This window comes from Zingiber officinale, chromosome 5B, assembly GCF_018446385.1.
Source record: "Zingiber officinale cultivar Zhangliang chromosome 5B, Zo_v1.1, whole genome shotgun sequence".
In the NCBI taxonomy this organism is placed as follows: Eukaryota; Viridiplantae; Streptophyta; class Magnoliopsida; order Zingiberales; family Zingiberaceae; genus Zingiber; species Zingiber officinale.
Window position 1 is genome coordinate 119,624,139 of NC_055995.1, and position 23,196 is coordinate 119,647,334.

The 23,196-nt window shown below is 43.9% G+C and overlaps 1 protein-coding gene and 1 non-coding gene across 2 annotated transcripts; one reads left to right on the forward strand and one right to left on the reverse strand.

Annotated features, from left to right (window-relative positions):
• Window positions 1-1,035: 1,035 nt before the first annotated feature.
• Window positions 1,036-23,196, reverse strand: LOC121986983. The gene is made up of 8 exons (XM_042540903.1): window positions 22,023-23,196; window positions 21,897-21,966; window positions 19,997-21,823; window positions 19,951-19,961; window positions 18,983-19,883; window positions 18,468-18,847; window positions 8,803-8,819; window positions 1,036-1,320 (listed from the first exon to the last, which is right to left on the reverse strand). Exons 1-8 carry the CDS (start codon window positions 23,194-23,196, stop codon window positions 1,036-1,038), a joined length of 4,665 nt encoding a protein of 1,554 aa, XP_042396837.1.
• LOC121988038 lies at window positions 22,691-22,797 on the forward strand. Its single transcript, XR_006113801.1, has one exon. It is a non-coding gene; the product is annotated as a small nucleolar RNA R71 (small nucleolar RNA).

The window sequence follows — 23,196 nt, forward strand, 5'->3', positions numbered from 1 at the left end:
AAAAAGAAGCTAATCCCCTATTCCTCCTCTCCCCTGCTCCTATCCTCAAAGACTTATCTTCACGGAATTCTAAGCTCACCATGTCGCAGATCTTGAAGAGACTTCGTCGAGGAAGTGGTGAATCTGGAGAAGGAGATGCACCGGGAGGTGACAAAGGCAAAGGAAAAGCTTCATCATCAAAAGGCAAAGGGAAGAGGGTAGCACCCGACGAAGGTAACGAAAATATATTTAATATTGTTTTTAGAAACTAGGATAAAAAAACTAGATATGATAACCTTGTCGCTAGGAAAATTGTATGCACGAAATATATGGATCCCGCCACTATGGATATGCTAGGAATTAGGGATGATATTAATTGGATGATTAGCTCTTTAGATTGGAATGATATAATGTACTGTCATGCACCGACTTACCCTCGTCTAGTCCTTGAATTTTTGAGTCTGCTTGATGTTAAATATTCATCTAAAGAGGACTACATAGGGATCATAACTTTTAGGATGATGAACAAAGAAGTTTGGTGGACTTTTAATGATTTTAATGATTGTTTTGGTTTACTTAATGGAGGTGCCCGAGGATTTGATAGTGAGATTAGATGGAATGAATTTTGGAGGTCGATAACCAGATCGAATGACCCTTATGAACCCTCTAGAGCCAAGGCATCCCGCATGCAAACCCCGACCTTTAGATACATGCATCGAGTGATGAGCAAAACAATCTTTGGTCGAGGAGATAGTGACGGGGTGATTAAAAATATTGAACTCTATTCTCTTTGGGCAATGTTGAAGAGCATTCAACAATTTAATTCAATCTCAGTAACAATTTATTCACTGAATAGACAAAGATTTACTAAATTCAAGCATTGAAACTAAACATGAACTTGTAGAAACGAAATAGGAAATTCAAGGTAAAAAGTAAATTACAATCTAACTATCAGATCATCAGATCTGAGCAAATTCATGGATAATTCAAAAGCAAAGAAAAGGAAAACAAAACCTAAATGGCATTCCACAACCAAACCCGAGACTTAACCTCTCCTCACTGTTGTGCCACTGTGCTTGCTCCTGGGAACGCCTCTCGAGAAATCACAGCAACCCACTGAATCCATAGCTCATCTAGGTGAAGTCCAAAGCTACTAGGAACACCTCTCGAGCTCGAAATCATCTGAATTCTCCAGCCGCCGAAAAACAGAGCAAATCTTGACAATCCAGAAACGTGATGTGAAGATGAAGATGGATTGGTCTCTGAAGAACCGAGGAACGCCCTCATGCCCTTCAGTTGGAGGATGGAAGCATCAGATCGGGGAATGTCCTCATATCTTTGCTGGAATGACGCTCGCGGACAGCTAGAACGCGAAGGAGAACGCCCTCAAATCGTGGCTCTGTCCCTTGATTGTCGGTTATCGAATCTTTGCAAGCTCGCTGGAGATGAAGAGAAGTGAAACTCAAATCTGGAAGTCGAATGGGAGGTTGCGGCGGGGACGGAGACGAACCGTGAACAGTGGAAGTGTCGCGGAAATTGCTGAGCTCCGGAAACACTGTAGCTTCTCGCAGATTTTAAATCAACTCACTCTCTGATCGGACGATCCAGAATGTTTCGGGCTTGATCAATAGTTGGATGAACTCAGATCTAGATCAAAACCTCTAAATCTTCATCCGCGACTGAGATCTCCTCCTCATTGGGTTGGATGGACCAGATCTTCAATGGATGACCCAGATCTGCTTGATTGTAGATGAACGGTCCAAATCACTCCAAGGTTTGATCGTCTCATTTAGCCCTATATTTGAACACAATTGTAGTCTGATATGATTGGGTTCATGACCCTTTTGATGCCTACAAAATAATAATCAAATATTAGCATCAAATACCATGATAATTGGCTAATTTGCAATTAAATCCAAGATCAAATATAATTATGAAATATGATGTATATATGAATTCAATCTATGAAAAGATCATTAAAAACATGCATTATAATTCAAGATAATATAGCAAAATCATGATTATCAGCGTGCATGCTCCTCAAAGCATATCTGGAATGGGCATGTCAGAAAAGCGTGTTTTTCGCCATACCTCAATAGCACGAGCATATCCCTGACGTGGCAGTAGAAGCTTCCATCGTACGATTCTCTGTCTGACCATGCCGCCTGTCGGCGACGCTGGTCCCTGAGAAAATATCGTCAACTACTCCCCTTGTCTTTTACCGGGCCGAGCGAGATGTCCGCTCGGCCAATCATCCTACTTCCCGGCTCTGTCTTGCCGAGCAAAGAAGCCATATCCGCCAGGCTGAGGCTGCGTTCCCCGTTCGGGCGAGCGGGCCGGGGGGGCCGCTCGACCCTCATTCCTTACTGCTAGAGTCATGCTTGAGTCTTCTGAGCATCGGAAGCTCGGCCTCAGTCCGAGCTGTAATGTAGAATCAGACACACACGTCCGCTCGGCCGAATACTCAGGGCGTTGATCGTTGACTTTGACCTCCCACGTGGCTCAGGACTTTCTACAGGACAAGAGCCCCACCTTACCGTCAATTATAATCTAAATATTAATAGTGATAATCATTTATTTTTATTCCTATTTCTTACACTTATTCCTTTAAACCAAATGTCCCTAAGAGAAGTGCCAAAGGCACTGAGATCTTTGCAAACATGTTAACGTGATCCTCATAATGAGAGTAAGGATGACTCTAGCATAACTTAAGCCTGCAACATCAAGTTGGTTTTGATTAATGTGCGGGTCACTATCACATCACACCAATCGTGCCACGATACCGACCAACTCCATTTGCATGATTTTTATTCTTTCTTTGGTTGAGTCTGACTGTCAACTACAAGCTATTTGTTTATACATGACAAAATTGTCATTTTGCCCAGACATTGTGTAAGAAATCACTTAGGGTTTTTTTTCCTATCGATGTTTGGGATCCTTGATTCATCCTTTATACATAATATCCCGTGCTTGTAATTCTCTTTTATCCCAGGGAAATATCAATGTTTCTAGTATACTTAAAAATAATTGATAAATATCAAATTTTGTTACGAATCATTCTAAATTAGAGAACAGATTTTATCATATGAAAATTGAAAAAAAAAAAAATGATATTTAAAAAGATTAGTATTTTACTCTATATTGTATGGATAAAAATCTCTATTTTCTTATTGAGGAAGAAGAAAAAGAATAAGGAAGAAATATTATCGACGTGAGAAAAGAACACTATAATATATTCAATGATAAACGATCAATATTTTCATCACTAATCAGTCGCTAATCGTACTTAGTAATGGAAATAAAATTCTTTCGTTAAATTTAGCTAAAATTTCATCAGCACCCATACATATATTTGCATAATTTATATCTTGTTTACTTCGAAATTTCAATATAACACTCACAATACACAATGTTCTCTATATATTCAAACTGACATTCATGTTAATTTACATTACAAACATCCAGATGCAAACACAAACACATTCAAATCTCAAAAACTACTTATCAGGAACATTCACAAACACATTTAACAATAATCACGATAAAATATCGTACATTGTTCAAAAAAACAATATAATTCAAATTTATTATATTCTATACCCAGTCTCAAAAACTAGTACATTCATCATCCTATCCTATAACAAATATAGTACGATAGATTATCAAAAAATAAATAAACACATGATTCAAACTACACTACATTTTGTTAGGACCTTTGGCGGCCGGCTAGAGGAGGGATGAATAGCCCCTGCACAAATCAAGTAAAACAACCTTTCTCGGCTTATAACTTAAACAAAATAAGCATTTGCATAAGAATAAATAAAACACTAAAAAGAAAGAGACACCGAGAATTTTACTTGGTTACAACCAGGGGGGTTGTTAATCCCATGCAGATGAAGTCACACTAATTTCTCATTCAGGCGAAGAAGCATCTTTATAGCAACGAAAGCTCAGAAACAGAAAGCTAAAACAGAACAATGCATATGTACAAGTGTTGTATTGATCTTTCTTAGTGTTGTTTAGCTTTTCCAGGCGCCTGGAGGAGGATAAAACTTTATCCCTTCACAACGGATCTCGGTCAAACGTGATCAGGATAAAATTCTGTTCCGGGCACCTGGAAGGGTTATGGGCGCCCGAACCAGAAAAGTCAACTAAGTTGACTTTTTCCAGTCCGGACTTTCCACTCCGATTTTGCTCATCTCGGTCTGGGTCTTTTGCTCCGGTTCCTCTTGCTTGGGTGATCTCGGCCATCTGGAATAGAGCTCACCCGAACCCAACTTCCAGCCTTCTTGAACAAGCTTCAGCTCCGGCTTCTCATCCCTCAGAATCGTCTCGTGCTTCCTTCTCGTCCGTCAGCGTACTCTTTCGCAACTCTTCATCCCTCGGATAGATGTATCTTTTTATCCTCAAGCAAGCTTCCGCTCCGGCTTCTCGTCCCTCGGAAACACCGCACGCTCCCTTCTCGTCCGCTGGTGTACTCTTTCATAGCACCTCGTCCCTCAGACGCACTGAACTCGTCGGCTCTCTCCCATGTTGTCCCTCAGACGCCTTGTGCTCCTAAGTTCCTATACACTTAGACACAAGGTTAAAAACGACAGGACCTAACTTAACTTGTTTGATCACATCAAAATAACCTTGGGGTACCAACACATTTTCTATTTTAAAACAATCATGCTTATATATTAATCTAAAGTTAAAACTACTTATTAGAAAAATGTACAAACTGATAAACACAAGTTTAACATGCTTTAAAAGAATACGTACCTTAATGATAGAATATAGTTTCAAATTCAGTTCTTCAATTGTCGACATTTTATCTATATTGTGTTCGTCCTTCTTGTTAGCTCTCAGTGTCAGGTTATGGCAGACCACTGTGCCGACTCAGCCGGAGCTCGGCAAGTTCAGAAGCAATCCAGCCTATCTTCATGTGGCGAACTGGTTGTCTGGTCAGCGATACAAGATCGACCAGTTGCTGCTCAAGGGGGTGTTGTATATTTTCGGATTGTCTCCCGTTCGGGCAAATCTCCCCTTCCGCATGAGTAAGGATTCTTTACTCTCTTAGTCTTTTTTGTCTAATTGATTTTAATTTCATTTACTGCAGCTGAAGTCATGTGGCGTTCCAAGGCTACCGCTAACCTGAAATTGAAGTCCGTGGAGATTGAAGCGGCTACGAAAAAAGAGCTCGCCGAGCGGGGACTCATCCCCAGCCGCCCGGCGGATGCAGGAGAGGGGGGGGCGCAGTCCGCCCCTGAAACAAAAACGGCCACATCCGCTTCAACGGAGGTTGAGGCGGATCCTGTTTCCTCGGCCCCCGCCGAGCTGGGCGTTCCCCAGGTTGGAGATCCACCATTGGAGGTTCGGCGGAAACGTCGAAGAGACCCCAGCCTTCCGCCGACCCAAGAGGGGGAACCACAGGCGCCGATCAGCGTAACTTCGCCTGACCGCACGCCCCCGCAGATCGGGACCCCTGTGGCCTCGCCTATCGCACAGCCCTCCGGCTCTCCTCCCCGAACTCGCCGCCGCTTACGTCGGTTGGGCGAAACTTCCACCATAGGGGAGTCCTCGCATCAGGCGGCCGCGACTGAAGAAGCGCCGTCCGGCCACCCTACCATCAAGACTACCCTCCGATTCCCGTCAGAGGAATATTTACTGTCTGCCGATCGGCCATCGAGCCCCGTTCACGAAATAACCCTGACTGGTCCGCTCGCCAAGCTCTTCAAGAACGCCCAGATTCAGGTGGCCCTTATGACGCCCAAGCAGCTCGGCGATAACAATATGCAGCAGGCCACTCAGGTAAACTCATCTTCATTCCCGTGTCATGCTATTGTTTGATTCCTGACATTATTATTTCCCTTACAGCGCTGGGCTGAGCAAATCGCCACGAGCCATCGGCTAGCCGAGTTGGAGGATCTCCTAGAAAAACTCCAAGTGTCGGGAGGTCCCACGGCCGAGCGGGAGAAACAAGCTCTTGAGGCCGAACAGAAGAAGGCTGTCGATCTGGCCCGACTCGAAGACTTGGTGAAGAAGCGGGACGGGGACGTGAAGCGCGCCAATGGTCGGAAGAGGCGAGCAATTGCTGATCTAGATAAAATGAAAGTCAAGTCCGGCCCTAGATCGCGATCCAAGAAGCTAGAGGCCGAGTTGGATGCGAGATCCGTTCCGCTGAACGCACAAAAGCTGAGATGGACTTGAAGGCAGTCCAAGATACCTTAACCGCTTCCCGAGCGGCACTCAAAAAATATAAGGAGGGCGAGCCAAGTCGGCTAGCAGCAGCGCGCCAGGAATACATCCGCTCGGAGCGATTTGGCGAAAAGTTTGGTGGCAACGTCTCCTCAACCTTCCTCGAGGCGGTCAAGGTCACCACGGCGTACTTCAAGAAGGGGGGGCATCTTCCTGCTGACCTGAGCATTCCCCCTCCCGAACTGGCGGCCATGATTGACGACATCCCGGACACCTTTTTTAATTTTGAGGATCCGGAGTGATGCGGGTTATTTCAAGCACTTTCTGTACTTCATCCGCTCGGCGGATGTAAAATTTTTGTACGTGCCGTTCGGCATAATTTTTCTTCTAATGAAACGATGCCCCTTTTCCTGTCTTCCTACTCATTGTCCATAATATTCTTCTGTTTGCTTAACATTGATGCTTGTAAAATTTTTGCCAGTCATGCTCTTAAGCTTTCTCCCTCACGCGTCCGATCGGCTTGGCTCATTGCATAAAGTCCGAGCGAGAAGACCTACTCGCTCTGCACGTATCCTGCTTGCGTGAAGTCAACAAACGCCGAGTATCGAAGGACCAACCCCCAATCGGGCCTGAATGTTTTAATATTTGTAGTTTCCGCGGTTTCTTACTCTGATATTCGTTCTTCCGCTTGGTATATTTATAGCCGATCGGCGCGGCTCTCGATTTTTAACGACGGTGCTCGTCGGCGCGGCTCTCGATTTTTAACGACGGTGCTCGTCGGCGCGGATGTTTATAGCCGATCGGCACGGCTCTCGATTTTTAACGACGGTGCTCGTCGGCGCGGATGTTTATAGCCGATCGGCGCGGCTCTCGATTTTAACGACGGTGCGATTTTTAACGACGGTGCTTGTCGGCGCGGATGTTTATAGCCGATCGGCGCGGCTCTCGATTTTAACGACGGTGCTCGTCGGCGCGGATGTTTATAGCCGATCGGCGCGGCTCTCGATTTTTAACGACGGTGCTCGTCGGCGCGGATGTTTATAGCCGATCGGCGCGGCTCTCGATTTTTAACGACGGTGCTCGTCGGCGCGGATGTTTATAGCCGATCGGCGCGGCTCTCGATTTTTAACGACGGTGCTCGTCGGCGCGGATGTTTATAGCCAATCGGCGCGGCTCTCGATTTTTAACGACGGTGCTCGTCGGTTTTCCGCTCGGTTTTTATAGCCGGTCGGTGCGGCTCTCGATTTTTAACGACGGTGCTCGTCGGCGCGGATGTTTATAGCCGATCGGCGCGGCTCTCGATTTTTAACGACGGTGCTCTTCGGCGCGGATGTTTATAGCCGATCGGCACGGCTCTCGATTTTTAACGATGGTGCTCGTCGGTTTTCCGCTCGGTTTTTATAGCCGGTCGGTGCGGCTCTCGATTTTTAACGACGGTGCTCGTCGGCGCGGATGTTTATAGCCGATCGGCGCGGCTCTCGATTTTTAACGACGGTGCTCGTCGGTTTTCCGCTCGGTTTTTATAGCCGGTCGGTGCGGCTCTCGATTTTTAACGACGGTGCTCGTCGGCGCGGATGTTTATAGCCGATCGGCGCGGCTCTCGATTTTTAACGACGGTGCCGGGTTTCCGCTCGGTTTTTATAGCCGGTCGGCGCGGCTGTCGATTTTTGAGGACGGTGCTCGGCCGGATGTTTATAGCCGATCGGTGCGGCTCTCGATTTTACGGCGGTGCTCGTCGGTTTCCGCCGGTTTTATAGCCGGTCGGTGCGGCTCTCGAGACGACTCTGGCTAATTTTGACGCTTCCGTTCGGCGAAGCTTTTTGCCCTCCTTTTTATCACTTTTGGTTCCTTTCACCCAGCTCGGATAACGTACTCTTGGCCGAATGGCTCAGGGTCTGCTTCGTCGAGCATCTGGGCTAGGATAATATACCTCCGTCCGAATGGTACGGGGCCTTCAATTTTAGAGCGCTTGGCCCGACCCATTTACCTCCGGCCGAGCGGCTCGGGGCCTTCGTTCTTTTGTTGGCGATGTCTTATTTGTTCTCTTGATTTTTCGTTTCTGCATTTCAAGTATTCAGTCGAAAAAAGTACACAAGATGATTTACATAGGCACACCTTTCACCCTGCCCGGTAAGGCTGGAGGTGGTTCGCGCTCCACGGCCTATCTAGCTGTCGACCTTCCTCATCCTCCAGATAATACGCGCCCGAGCGGAGCTTTTCGATGATTCTGAAGGGACCTGCCCATGGAGCTTCAAGCTTGCCGACGTCACCGACCGGCTTGACTTTCTTCCAGACAAGGTCGCCGATCTGGAATGATCGGGGAATGACGCGCCGGTTATAGTTTTGCTTCATTCGTTGTCGGTACGCCATCAGCCGAACGGACGCCTTTGCCCTCTCCTCTTCTACCAAATCCAGCTCCATGTTTCTCCGTTCGGCGTTGTCCTCATCGTAGCTCTGGATCCGGGCGGACTCCACGCCGACTTCAACCGGAATGACGACCTCTCCACCATATACCAAATGGAACGGTGTGACTCCTGTCCCTTCTTTTGGCGTTGTTCGGATGGCCCACAAGACGTTCGGCACTACATCCGGCCAACTTCCTCCCAAATGGTCGAGCCGAGCGCGCAGAATACAGAGAATTTCCCGGTTGGCCACTTCAGCTTGACCGTTGCTCTGAGGATAGGCCACGGATGTGAAATGTTGCTCAATGCCGTAGCTCTTGCACCAATCCTCTAACATCTTCCCTGTGAACTGCCGCCCGTTGTCGGACACTAGTCGGCGAGGGATGCCGAACCGACAAATGATGTGTTGCCAGATGAATTTTTTAACCATTTGTTCAGTGATCTTTGCTAGCGGCTCGGCCTCCACCCACTTGGAGAAATAGTCTACCGCCACTAGTAAGAATTTCCTCTGCCCGGCCGCCATCGGAAATTGACCGACAATATCCATTCCCCATTGGTCGAACGGGCATGAAACGCTTGACGCCTTCATTTCTTCGGCCGGTCGGTGGGAGAAGTTGTGATACTTCCCACAGACGGCGCCAATTTGATCCTGTCCGAACCAGGAGTCAACGGACACTGGGCACGTGGTGCTCCCTGCTGGATCCTCGAGCGCTCCGGCGAACCTGCAGTAAAACCGAGCCGGGAGGGGTGTCCTGGCGACGGCCCTCCGACGCTCAAGTCAGGCGAGGAATAACGAATAGGTGGCCTCAAGATGAAGATTTGCATACCTCCGGTGAAGAAATGGAGACCTTATATAGACCCCTCGAAGAAGCCTGGGCGCGCCAATCAAAGTAACCACCTGCATTTGACCATGCCCAAGTATGGGTCTGTCAGAAGGGCCATGCCCAGATATGGATCCGTCAGAAAGACGTCCATGAGGCCATACTGCTACTATATCAACCTTTCCATGATGTGACGGCAAGATCCTCCATCGTGCGATCTTGTGTACGACATAATCATCAGACATGCTTCTGCTGATATCCCATATCCCGAGCCGAGCGCATAGGCCGCTCGGCCACCTTTGTACCCTCGCCCTTATCTGGGCCAAACGGACAACCCGCTCGGCCCTTTGGTCCCAGCCGAGCGGACTCCCGCTCGGCCCTTCGATCCTCCTGCCTTGGCGTCGGAAACCCAAGCCCATGGACGGGTTATCTCTAGCTCCGCTCGGACCTACTAAGCCTCTCGGCGCGGCCATTAACCACTTAGTCAGCCCTTCATCGGTCCTCAAGCTGAGACCCTTCAGGAAGTGGGTCCCCCATTCTTACCGCCGGATCAGTTGATTTCTCAGGATGTCCCTTCTCACTAGATTTACTTTTGAGGTGCCTTCATGGAGCTCCAAGAATTTCTCCCAGAGTTCTTTGGCTGAGGTGTAGCTTCCGATATGGTTGACCTATTGAGGTGGCAGAACACTGAGCAGATGAAATTTTGCTTTTCCATTTGCCAAGGAGTCGCTCTGTTCTTTCTTGTTCCAAGTTATTCTTCCTTCACCTTTCTATGTTGATCTCTGGGTCTACAAAACCATATTTAATAGTTAACAATATTTAAAAATCTGTTTTAAAAAATATCTTCATCTTTTCTTTTATATCACGAAATCTCCCTCGAACTTCAGTGGATGAATGCTAGCTCCGACCATTTCTTGTGCTTTAGACAACAGTTAGTCCTTCTGAAGCATTCTTGCTCTGATATCACTTATTGGTCCCTCACTGGATGGCTAGAGGGGGTGAATAGCCCTGCAATTTGAATCACTGTACCCTTCTCTTTCTTTCAACATTAGGATATAAAAACACTTTAATAAACAAAATTGAACTGCATAAAAGAAAGTATAAGACAAACATAATTCACTTGGTTTGCAACCGGGGAAATTGTTAATCCAAGTCAAATGAAGCTCTTCTAGTAGATTCCTTCTTCAACACAAGTTGGAGATGGAGAAACCTCGTACAGGACGTTGATAACTTAGACAATGAAGAATACAATAAGAAATTTGAGTATAGAGAAAGTGTTGTCTTGAATCTCGAGCCCCAACCCTCCTTTTATATCTTCACTAGTCGAAGTGACCATTAGCTAACATGGTATATCCCACTGATCGCCTCAATCTATTTCACAATGGCTAAGTGATAAGTCATTTATCCACTTCTGAGCGCCCAAACCAGTCCAGATGCCTAGATCGCTATTAACGTGCACCCTAAGTCTAATCACACTATAACAGCTATGCGGGGCGCCTGTTCTGCACCATACCAGTCCAGGCACCCGGACTCAGGGCGCCTGGACTTAGCTTGGTCCAAGCACCTAGACAAGTCAACTCCGCGTTGACTTGTTCGGCTGCTACTCCAATGCTTGGGTGATTAATTGGACATCCAAAATTGGGCTCACCCAAACTCATCTCCGACCTTCTCTCTGTTGGAGCAATCTGGGTACCCTAGGTTTTGATGTTTGTGCAAAGGTTTAAGTTAGGTTTATTGTTGTATTTTATATGCATTGTGAGTGTGCAGGATACAGGTACAACAAGGAAAGTCCAAGGGTGAGTCTTGGCAGTGTAAGTCCAAGCATGTAGTCTTGGCAACATAAGTCCAACTGTGATCTTGGCAAAGGAGGAAAGTCCAAGGATGAGTCTTGGCGGTGTAAGTCCAAGCATGTAGTCTTGGCAACGTAAGTCCAAGTGTGACTTGGCAATGGATGAAGTCCCGGAGGCGCGACCTCTTGGCAAAGGAAGACCCGACAACAATGACAAGGCTAATGGAAGCTCCAGAAGGCAAGACGTGAAGGATGGGGAGGCATCCGAGGGACGCAAGGCTGATGGAGGAGGCTAGAAGGCTAGGTCTAGGTTGGTCGGGCGAGAACGAGTGCTGAGTGAATGTACTCGGGGTAAAATCCCAAAATTAGGGTTTACTGTAATAGTACTGTAGCGTTACTGTAGCAGTACTGTAACAGTCGACTGGTGGTTTCATCAGACGACTGGTGCAGTCGACTGGTAGCGAACAGAGGGTTGGTATCGAGCCGTTGGGTTGCAACGGTCAAATTTCCACGAAGGGCAGTCGACTGCATGTTTTAACAGTCGACTGGTAGGCGGGGTTTTCTAACCCGTGGCCTATATAACCATGCATTGGAAGCTTGGTTCAAGTTGACGAAATTAGTGGTGGTTAACCCTAATTAGAGTCTCCAAGTGCCCAAGTGATCTACCGTGCTTGTACGAGGTTGTGGCGAGGTTTCTCCACCCACAAGGAGCTACGCGAGCTAGCCGGAAGTTCTCCGGGGAATCATCCACCCACGGATCGGGATCGTCCACCTTACGGACAGCCGTGGAGTAGGAGCTTTATCTCCGAACCACGTTAAATCAACGTGTTAGGTTTGCTTTCTATTGTTAGTGTTTATCTTGTATTTTCGCTGTGTACACTAACCATTGTAGGAAGCGACGATTTGGGTGAGACATTATTCACCTCCCCTCTAGCGGACGTCAAGGTCCCAACAAGTGGTATCAGAGATAGGTGAGCTCTTGTTGGACTAATCGCCAAGAGAGCGGCTAGAGGAAGAAGATGGAGTCGGAGGGACCTCTCGGATAAAAATTATTTGTCTTCGCAGCGATTTATCTTCGCAACGTCGCAAGAGCACAAGTGAGCAAGTTATTTGTTCTGAGTTGTGTTTTGAGCTTCAGCCTTAACCCTCCTTAAAAAGGAAGTTCGGGGCGTCTGGAACCATCAGGGTGCCCTAGTTGTGACGTAGTCGAGCTAATCAGCGAGCTCCATGTGCCACTGTGACGTTAGGGATAAAAATTCGCCTCCGGGCGCCCAGACCCTATTTTCCGACAGCTTCCTTCCTGCAAGAAAACGTTAGTCCGAAGGCAAAGTATATAATGTGTCCTGCAAAACAAATTATTAGCACAGTTCATAATTCAATAAAAAGAGTATGACTTAGATTCCGTCTTTCCGAGACCGGAATCTAGCCACGATCTTGACTTAGAGTTCTGAAATGGTTCTAAGTCAGATCGGCACCTAAGTTCCCTTCCCGGGAACGCGTCCTCACAGTCACTCCCCTCCAGTGACTTACCTTTACTTGCCTACCAGACGTCCGGTCAGCCCTTCGACCCGTCTGGACTTCACACCAACTATCCGGTCAGCCCGTCGACCTAGCTGGACTTCGTGCCATATGTCTGGTCAGCTCGTCAACCCATTTGGACTTCGTGCCAACTATCCGGTCGGCCCGTTGACCAAGCTGGGCTTCGTGCCAGACATCCGGCCAGTTCGTCGACCTGTCTAGGCTTCTCCTACACACTCGGTCAGAGTGTTAGATCAACAACAACACTAACTTAACATATTTTGTCATTCATCAAAACTTGAGTTAGACCGTTAGTACTAACCGCACCAACAGAAGGCACCTCAAGCAAAGACGCCTCCAAAGACATTAAGGTGCCTCCATTCCTGCAGAGTCGTTGGTTAGCCGTTGGCTGACCGTTGAAGGGTGGATAATGTTTTATCCACTTGGAGGCGCCCTAGACCTCTTTAGAGGCGCCTCCAAGCGATGAATACCAACGGCTAATTCATCCCAGAAGGCTATAAAAAGCCTCCTGGTGCTAAGAATAAATAAATAACTCTTGTATTCATTTTCCTAGTTTTTTTTTAGCTTAAAAAGTGTGTAAGAGGCTATTCCACCTTCAAAGAAGGAGTTCTTTTAGTGAGTTTTTCAACTGCCTTGGATTAACAACTATGTAGGTTGTAACCAAGTAATTCTTGTATCTCTTTTTATTTTATGAGTTGTTATTTTTATCTGATTAACTAACTGTGTATCCTTGCCTAAGTTGAATAGCAAGATATTTTTTTTTAGTTTGATTTCAAGGTTATTCACCCCCCTCTAGCTGGCCTAATACGAACCTACAATAAGGTTATATGCTATCACAAAATGTAATATAGTTTTCCTTTCTTCATTTCTCATTCCAAACTCATAACTCCCATGTACTTCTTATATTCCTCATTTTTCACTCCGACATGCTCATTGAGATCACCTCATATTAAAATCATTTCATTTGGTAGAATGTTTTGTAATATTTCATTCAAGTCATCTCAAAACTGTGATTTAGTAGTTTTATATAATCCTACTTACGGTGCATGTACGATAATGGTGTCCACAGTTCTTTTGCTACTATTATCTTAAAAGCATCCACATCAGCTACCCTATCCAAAGTTTTTATCCTAAATTTTGGATAGGGTAACTAAAAAATATTTACATCAGCTACCCTATTGATTGCTTAAATCCGCAAGTGCACGGTTTATCGTCAAGTAATAAAATATCGATCCCACAGGGACTGGGTCAAGTACTAGAAATGTACGAGTTTCAATTATCCAAACGAATGATCTAATGAGAAATTTTACTCTAAATCAACAATTCAAGCGAACGAAAATCAACGAAAATATTAAGAGATAAAAACAATCCTAGGATTACGGTTTCACCACTCTAACTATTATCATGACGGTTCTCCGATAATGACTACTTATACCTAGGTTAGCTTCTTTTGTTTGAATGCAACTTTCTTTATCAAGGTATCCGAATTAGATGATCTTTCATGCTTTGAAATCCTGTCACTAGATTCCTGCAAACCTATCTATACGTCCACCAGATTCGTAAGTTGATTCCTAAAATACCAACGGCCACTTTTGGTGATCACGCTGATGTATCTACTTTGATCCGTCCCCAATCTTATGGCATACGTACACAGATGACTCTTACTTGCATAGGATCCTGTCACATAAATCCCGCAAAGCCTATCTAGTCAATTACCACTTTCACAGAAACCAATCAAAGCATCATTCAACAATTTAAACAACCAACGAAAATATGCATAATCAAAACCAGAGTTAACAACAAATCATGAACATAGTTAGGGGCTACTCCCTTAACCTAAGATTCAAACAACTACTCCATTACACCAGAGAATTCGACAATAAGATAAGGAAAAGACATTACTAATCGTCCTTGCTGATGTCGTCTATCTCCAAGTCTCAATTGCCGCCCCCTAGTTTTAGGTTTTCTACCCTTTTATAGAGCCTCCTCTCCTTGATAGTCGGTATCACCATTGGATTGACCCTTTCCATCTTTTAAAATCATCGCCGCAATAATAGCAATCTCATTACACGGCCCGATCATGTCCTCCTCTGCTTCCTGCGTCGCTCTTCAACATCTCCGCCACGCCCGTGTTCAACAACACGCCTTGAGCGTGTTGGTCGCTGAAAACCTCGACACGCCCGTGTTTATCAACAACACGGCCGTGTTGTTCTGATACCCTGGGTAATTCGGCTGGTTTTGTGCATCCTATCATCAGAATTCAACGCAAAGCAGTATCCTTCGTCCAAATATGTTAAACCAAATAAAAACTAACAAATATGCTTCTAACAAGATAAAATGAGATGAAATGCATATATGTTTTATGCTCAAAACTGTACATGAGTTGCACACATCAAAAATCCCCACACTTGAACATTTGCTTGTCCTCGAGCAAAAAAAAATAAAGACAATCTATGTGTGGAAATCATGAAAACAGTTATTGGCAATTCATCCCAAGGTATAAAATTGGTCTTAATTTTCTCAAGTCATTCCCTGCAGCTTAGCTCAAAAGATCCCCGTTTAGTGCATGTGAAGAAATCAACTCCCCAAGGTTTTGGATACCAATCTAGATTCATCACCCCTATTACCGTGTTCCTCTCCTTTCTAGTGTAGAGGCACTTACCTGCCCTAACACTTGGTTCATCCCCTCAATATCACACAAGGTCTCAAAGGACCACCCTCGAGAAGAAAAGAAAGAAGGAATTAGCAGTGGTCATTTCCCCAGTAACTAGTTGACCTCAAAAGGGCACCTTCTTTAGGTGTTTCCCTAGTAGCTACCTAATCTCAAAGGGGTGCGCCAAAAGAAATTCCATCTTTTTTTTTTTTTTTTTTTTTTTTTTACAAAAACTCCTAGGAGAAGTGTTTATCCAGTAACCAAAATGCTCATGAAAGTCACCATAGAAAATTGAGTACTAAACCGGTAAAGAAATTTAAATCCTTTTCAAATGCCGCCACCTTAGGGGTTGTGTGAAAAGTGAAACAGGGTTCTTAATGAATAAGCCACAAAGAATTTCCTAGATCCAACTAATAATCAAGTTATACTACAAGAGATGAGAGGGCAACAAAGTATCAAAGACTCTTGAACACATAGTGTCTATATCAATCAAAACAAGAGGTATATATAATATATATATATATATATATATATATATATATATATATATATATATATAAAACTGAAACCGAATCCAAAACAGGAATGCAAAAACTTAAAAACGAACAACCAAAGATAAAGAAAAATAACTAGAAAAGAGGTCACCTAATAGTTATGGCAAGGTAAAGCCTAAGATCTGCGATCATCTTCCTCTTGCCATCTTCTCCTTTGCTCTGCACGAAATTCACTTTCTTCTTGCCAAAATTTTTCCTCACGCTCTCTTCTAGCGGCCTCAACTACAAAATACTTCTCAGTATTAGAAAAAAAACAGTTAGCCCCTTCCATATACCTGTCGACTCGCTCATAATGCTCCTCTGAAGTATGAGCAAACTGCTCCCACATGTTTCTATCCGCAGTATGCTTTTCTCTGAAATCCTCAAACGATGTACGGAATCCTGAAAAATCAAAAACAGAAGGTCTTGCAGAAACATCATCAGTAATAGTCCAAGGGGACTCCGGTATGAAGGAAGAAACCTGGGGTACCGGTACATGCGGTGGAATAGATGGCTCTCCTACTGTGGGTAGATCTTGGGTCCTAACATCCTTAAAAAGCCAATTACGTGTATTGCGAATGGTTGTAAGGCTATTATTTGGAAGAGGGATTTTAATATCATTTTGTAACATCAAACAGTATCCCTCCTCTAATCTCCCAATCATCTTCATATTTAAACATGCATCCAAATCCAATCGCGGACTAACCGGGCAAGTCTCCAATCCATCCAACTCACACCCTAAAGCTAATGCAATCTTAGTCAAAAGTCCTCCAATAACAATTACTCCAATCGAGCTATTCCCAATTTTCACAAAATGTCTAACTAGGTGAGCTCCAGAATCAATTTTAACATCATTAATCATGGCCCATAAAAACTGCAATTCACTTAGCCTGGCTACCCCAACACTGTCCCCTCTCCCAAAAATAGTATTCGCCATGAATCTATGAAGATAGCGAAAAATTGGATTAGGGATATTAGATGATTTGGATCTAGAGGCATCATAGGGCATAGAGTCTAAGGCAATTTCTCTCCAAAATGTATACACACAAAAATTTCGATGTATTTGCCTCTCCCCTCCAACAGGAAAATCGAAAATTTCATTAAACTCCTTCAAATCCATCCTATAATCGATATTCCTCAACCGAAACTTAATCAATCCTTCCTCACAATTTCTTCCTTGGATTATTTCGGCCGACATGGAACTAAGGAATTCTAAAGTTATACTAGGGTAGGTAGGGTAATGGCTAGTCAAAAATTGTCCCCATCCCATCCTATTTGCCATCCAATATATATCTTCCTTAATACCTAGCGCAGCAATTGTATAAGAGTCCATATATCTAGTGGAAACTATTTTTCGTTTTTCAAGCTTGTCAAAACGAGATTTATGAATATCATCACGAAAGATTAAACCAAAAGGGTTATCAGACCGATCACCTTGGTCTTGCGCTTTCCGTTTTCCTTTGTCTTTTGAAGAAGAGGGTGCCTTCCCCGTTTTCACACGCTTGCTCATCTTTGCCGGAGGAAAATCTTCACCGGTGCACGTTTTAGAATTGAATGAGAAGAACGCAGACGATCGGAAACTGCTCTGGAACCAACGGCGAAAACTTCGAAGAGTCACGGGCGTGTTCTGACCTAAAACCCGTCGCGTCTATTTAAAAACCCTACGGCACGCCCGTGTCTCCTGACACGCCTTGAGTGTGTTGGTCGCTGAAAACATCTCCACGCCCGCGTTTCCCGACACGCCCTGGGCGTGCTGTCTTCTGGAAAACCCGACAGCCACCAACATACCTGACAGCAACCAACACGGGCGTGTTTGAAATTTGCACGGCCGTGTTCTCCTCTGTTACCTGGGCAGTTGTTCTGCAAATAAAATGAAAAATAAAATGAAAAAGAAAATAAAAGATAAAAGTATAAGGTAAGAAATTGGGTTGCCTCCCAACTAGCGCTTGTTTACGGTCATTAGCTTGACCAATATGATGTTACTCAAGTGGACTCGAGGAGGTTCTGCTCTCCTCCCTTAGGAGTTGGTTCGCTCAGATATTTTTTTAGCCTTTGCCCATTCACTTTGAAGACTCCGGTGGTTTCATTCGATATATCCACAGCTCCATAAGGATAAACTTTCTTCACTTCAAAAGGACCCGACCATCTGGATTTAAGCTTTCCTGGAAAGAGTTTCAATCGAGAGTTGAACAATAATACAAGATCACCCTCTTGGAATTCCCTACGCATAATGTGTTGATCATGCCAACGCTTAGTCCTTTCTTTATAGGATTTTGCATGCTCATAAGCGTCAAGTCGGAGTTCTTCTAGTTCATCAACCTGAAGCCTTCTTTTCTCTCCGGCATTCTTTAGATCGAAATTCAATAATTGTATTGCCCAGAAAGCCTTGTGTTCCAACTCTACAGGAAGATGACAAGATTTCCCATACACCAAGCGAAACGGCGTCATACCAATAGGAGTCTTGTAAGCTGTCCGATATGCCCATAGAGCGTCATCCAATTTTTCTGACCAATCTGTTCGTGAATGCTTCACAGTTTTCTCTAAAATGCTTTTGATTTCTCTATTTGATACTTTGTCCACTGGTTTGGGGGTGATACGGAGAGGCAATCTTATGAGTTACTCCAAACTTTTTGAGAAGATTTTCAAATTGTCTTTCAATGAAGTGTGAACCTCCATCGCTAATCACCGCTCGAGGAATTCCAAATCTAGGAAATAAGATTTTCTTAAAAAGTTTTATCACAGTCTTCGCGTCATTCGTTGGAGATGGTATAGCTTCAACCCACTTTGATACGTAGTCCACTGCTACCAGAATGTAGATATTGTTATGAGACGGGGGAAATGGTCCCATGTAATCAATCCCCCAAACATCGAAAAGTTCAACTTCTAGAATTGAATTCAGTGGCATCTCATGTCTCTTGGAAATGTTCCCCGTCCTTTGGCATCTATCACAAGTCAATACATAATCACGAGCATCTCTGAAAATATGTGGCCAATAAAATCCTGCATGAAAGACTTTAGCAGCTGTCTTCGAAGTACTTGCATGACCGCCATATGATGAAGAATGACAATGATAAAGTATATCTTTTATTTCATCCTCCGGTACACATCTCCTGTAAATAGTATCAGCACACTTCTTGAAAAGCAGTGGATCATCCCATACATAGCTCTTGATATCGCCAAAAAACTTCTTTCTCTGTTGGTAACTCATCTGATGAGGTAAAATTCCACAAGCAAGAAAATTTGCGTAGTCTGCGTACCATGGAGAATCAATCCTTTTTATAGCAAGGAGATGTTCATCTATAAAACAGTCATCAATTGGAAGATCTTCCTCCTTGGTCCCACTCTGTCCCTGATATAGTCTTGATAGGTGATCCGCTACCACATTCTCAGTTCCCTGCTTATCCTTTATTTCTAAATCAAATTCTTGCAAAAGAAGAATCCATCTTATGAGCCTTGGCTTAGCATCCTTTTTGCTCAATAGATATCTTATGGCCGCGTGATCTGTGTAAACAATAACCTTAGAGCCAACGAGGTATGATCTGAATTTATCCAAGGCAAAAACAATTGCTAAGAGTTCCTTCTCCGTAGTTGCGTAGTTCATTTGAGCATCATCCAGAGTTCGGCTAGCATAATAGATCGCATGTACCTTCCGGTCTCTTCTTTGTCCCAAGACTGCTCCCACTGCATAGTCACTCGCATCACACATGATTTCAAAAGGTAAGGTCCAATCGGGAACTTGCATTATCGGAGCTGAGATCAAAGCTTCCTTCAACCTGGAAAAAGCATCCAAACAATTTTCATCAAAAAGAAATTCAGTTTCCTTAATTAACAAATTTGTCAAAGGTTTAGAGATCTTTGATAAATCTTTGATGAAACGCCGGTAGAATCCTGCATGTCCTAAAAAACTTCGCACTCCCTTAACGTTTGTCGGTGGAGGTAGATTTTCAATTACTTCCACCTTTGCCGTGTCTACTTCAATTCCTCGCTCTGAAACCAAATGTCCTAGCACAATGCCTTCTCTTACCATAAAGTGGCATTTTTCCCAGTTTAAAACCAAGTTTGTTTCTTCGCATCTCTGCAGAACATTAACCAAATTGGACAAGCAAGTATCAAAGTTAGTACCATAGACTGAAAAATCATCCATAAAAACTTCCATAATATTCTCAATCATATCAGAAAAAATAGCCATCATACAACGTTGAAAGGTAGCTGGTGCATTGCAAAGACCAAAAGGCATTCTCCTATAGGCAAAGGTACCATAAGGACATGTAAACGTGGTTTTTTCCTGGTCATTTAGATGTATAGGGATTTGATAAAAACCAGAATACCCATCTAGAAAACAGAAATAGGAGTGTTTTGCCAACCTTTCTAACATCTGATCAATGAATGGAAGTGGGAAGTGATCTTTCCTAGTTTCTTTGTTTAATTTCCGATAGTCAATACACATTCTCCACCCCGTAACCGTCCTAGTGGGAATCAACTCATTATTTGAATTTCTAACTACTGTCATCCCACCTTTCTTTGGCACAACATGAACCGGACTTACCCATTCACTATCAGAGATTGGATAAATTATTCCTGCATCTAGTAATTTCAAAACCTCTTTCTTGACCACTTCTTTCATGTTAGGATTAAGCCTCCTCTGTCTCTCAACTGAAGGTTTAAAATCTTTCTCGAGCAAAATTCTATGCATGCATAATGAAGGGCTAATCCCTTTTATGTCTTCAATGGTATATCCTATGGCTTTAATATGCATTCTAAGCACATGGAGCAGCTTTTCAGTATCTACTTCATTTAAACTCGCATTTACAATCACGGGGAATGTAGAATTATCACCAAGAAATTCATACCTGAGGGTTGATGGAAGAGGTTTAAGTTCTACCTGCGGTGATTCATGGTTTTCACTTTCCAATGATTTTTGTTCTAACCTCGCTTCTTCAGTCATATGCCGCACAAGGTTGATTTGTCCTCCATCTTCACTGCTCTTTGCAACGTCTTCATCATCCGAGTATGCATCCAGTGTATCGCTGAATCCGAGAAACGGTTCTTCCTCTTCTTCAACCATCTGCACCTCATCAATCCTGCAACACACATTCTGCAGGAAGGGTTGTTTAATAGCTTTAGACAAATCAAACTCAATTTTTTCGCTACCTACGGCTAACGACAGCTTGTGATTTTTAACATCAATTACGGCTCCTGCAGTGGCCAAGAAAGGTCTTCCTAGTATAATAGGTATGTATGGATCTTCATCCATTTCTAGAACAACAAAATCTGCAGGAACGACAAATTTCCCAACCGTGACAGGTACATTTTCCAATATACCTAAAGGATATCTCACAGAGCGATCAGCAAGTTGCAAAGCTAGTGTTGTAATTTTCAATTCACCCAAGTTTAATTTCTTACACAGTGAAAATGGAATAAGATTGACACTAGCTCCTAGATCACAAAAAGCTTTATCAAAGTTATGATTCCTAATCATGCATGGGATTGAAAAACTACCTGGATCCTTGAGTTTAGGAGGTAACCTGTTTTGAATTAAAGCACTACATTCCTCCGTCAGTGCCACCGTTACGCTCTCCTCAATTTTCCTTTTGTTTGTCAATATGTCTTTCAGAAATTTTGAGTATGTGGGCATTTGCTGCAAGGCTTCTGTGAATGGAATGTTAATATACAACTTCCTTAGGACATCAAGAAACTTACCAAATTGTTCATCAAGTTTGGCCTTAATTATCCTCTGAGGGAATGGAATCGGTGGTTCGTATTTTTCTAAGTGTGGGGATTTTTGGCCTTCAGATTTATTTTTTTTTCCAGAAGTAGAGAATGACACGGGCGTGCTGTTCATTCCGACACGGGCGTGCTGTTCGCTGGAGGATCTCTCGGTGATTGGCACGGGCGTGCTAATCACCACGTCCTGGTCGTGTTCTTCTCTGTCCGGAAATAGCTTTGGGTTATCCTTGAGCTCATTTACTCTCTTTCCACTCCTCAAGGTAATCGCATTACAATGCTCCGCAGGATTTGTTTCTGGTCTTCCCGAAAATCTCCCTGGTACTCTCTAGGGCGAATCGGCGACCTGCGCAAGTTGATTTTCCAACATTTTAGTATGATTCGCTAAATTATCTATCTTACCGGATATCTGGGAGATTGCTTCGGCTGTCTCTGAATGCTTCCGATTAGATTCCACCATGTGTTGTCGATATTCATCATTTTGTTTCGATTGGGTAGCAATGAAGTTTTCCATCATAACTTCCAAGTTAGACTTCTTCTCTTGCTGAAATCCTCCAGACGCTCCATAATTATTCTGCCCGGATTGATTTTGACTATTTCTGTAGGAAAAATTTGGATGATTTCTCCATCCCGGATTGTAGGTATTTGAATACGGATTGTTGTTTGGCTTTTGAGCATAGTTATTTATCGCATCAACTTGTTCTACCTGCGCTCCGGTAGGTTGCGTGACCATTATTTGGCAATTCATAGCTGAATGTCCTGTCACTCCACAAATCTCACAGATGATACTAGAAACAGCATTAACATTAAAATTCTCAAATTTATAGGTTAATGCATCAACCTTTGCCGCAAGACTATCTAAAGCGCTCACCTCATACTTACCTGCCAATCGAACAGGATTCTCTCTCTCTATCGCCCATTGGTGATGATTCAATGCCACGCTTTCGATAATATCGAATGCCTCCTCTAAGGTTTTGTTCATGAGCGCACCACCTGCAGCAGAGTCTAAAGAGACTTTAGTAGAGTAGGAAATTCCGTTATAAAAGGTATGGATTACGAGCCATTTCTCCAGTCCGTGATGTGGGCATTGCTGCAGTAGTCCTTTAAATCGGTCCCAAGCTTCAAAAAGAGATTCTCCATCTTTTTGCGTAAAATTTGTGATTTGGTGACGGAGTGAAGCAGTCTTGCTTGGTGGAAAATACTTATCTAAAAATTTCTGCTCGAGTTGCTCCCATGTTGTGATACAGTCCGATGGAAGCGAATGTAACCAAGCTCGTGCTTTGTCCCTTAAAGAGAAAGGGAAAAGTCGCAATCTGATCGCATCTGCAGAGGCTCCATTATATTTAAGAGTTTCACAGAATTCCAGAAACACTTCCATATGAAGATTTGGATCCTCCGTAGGTGCTCCTCCAAACTGATGTTGTTGGATCATATTCAGTAAAGCAGGCTTCAGTTCAAAGTTATTTGCTTCAATTGGAGGCCTTCTAATACTAGATCTCAGGCCTCTAGCACTTGGCGCAGCATAGTCTCTCAACAGCTTGTTCTCTACCTGATTGTTCTCTTCTTGATTGGCCAT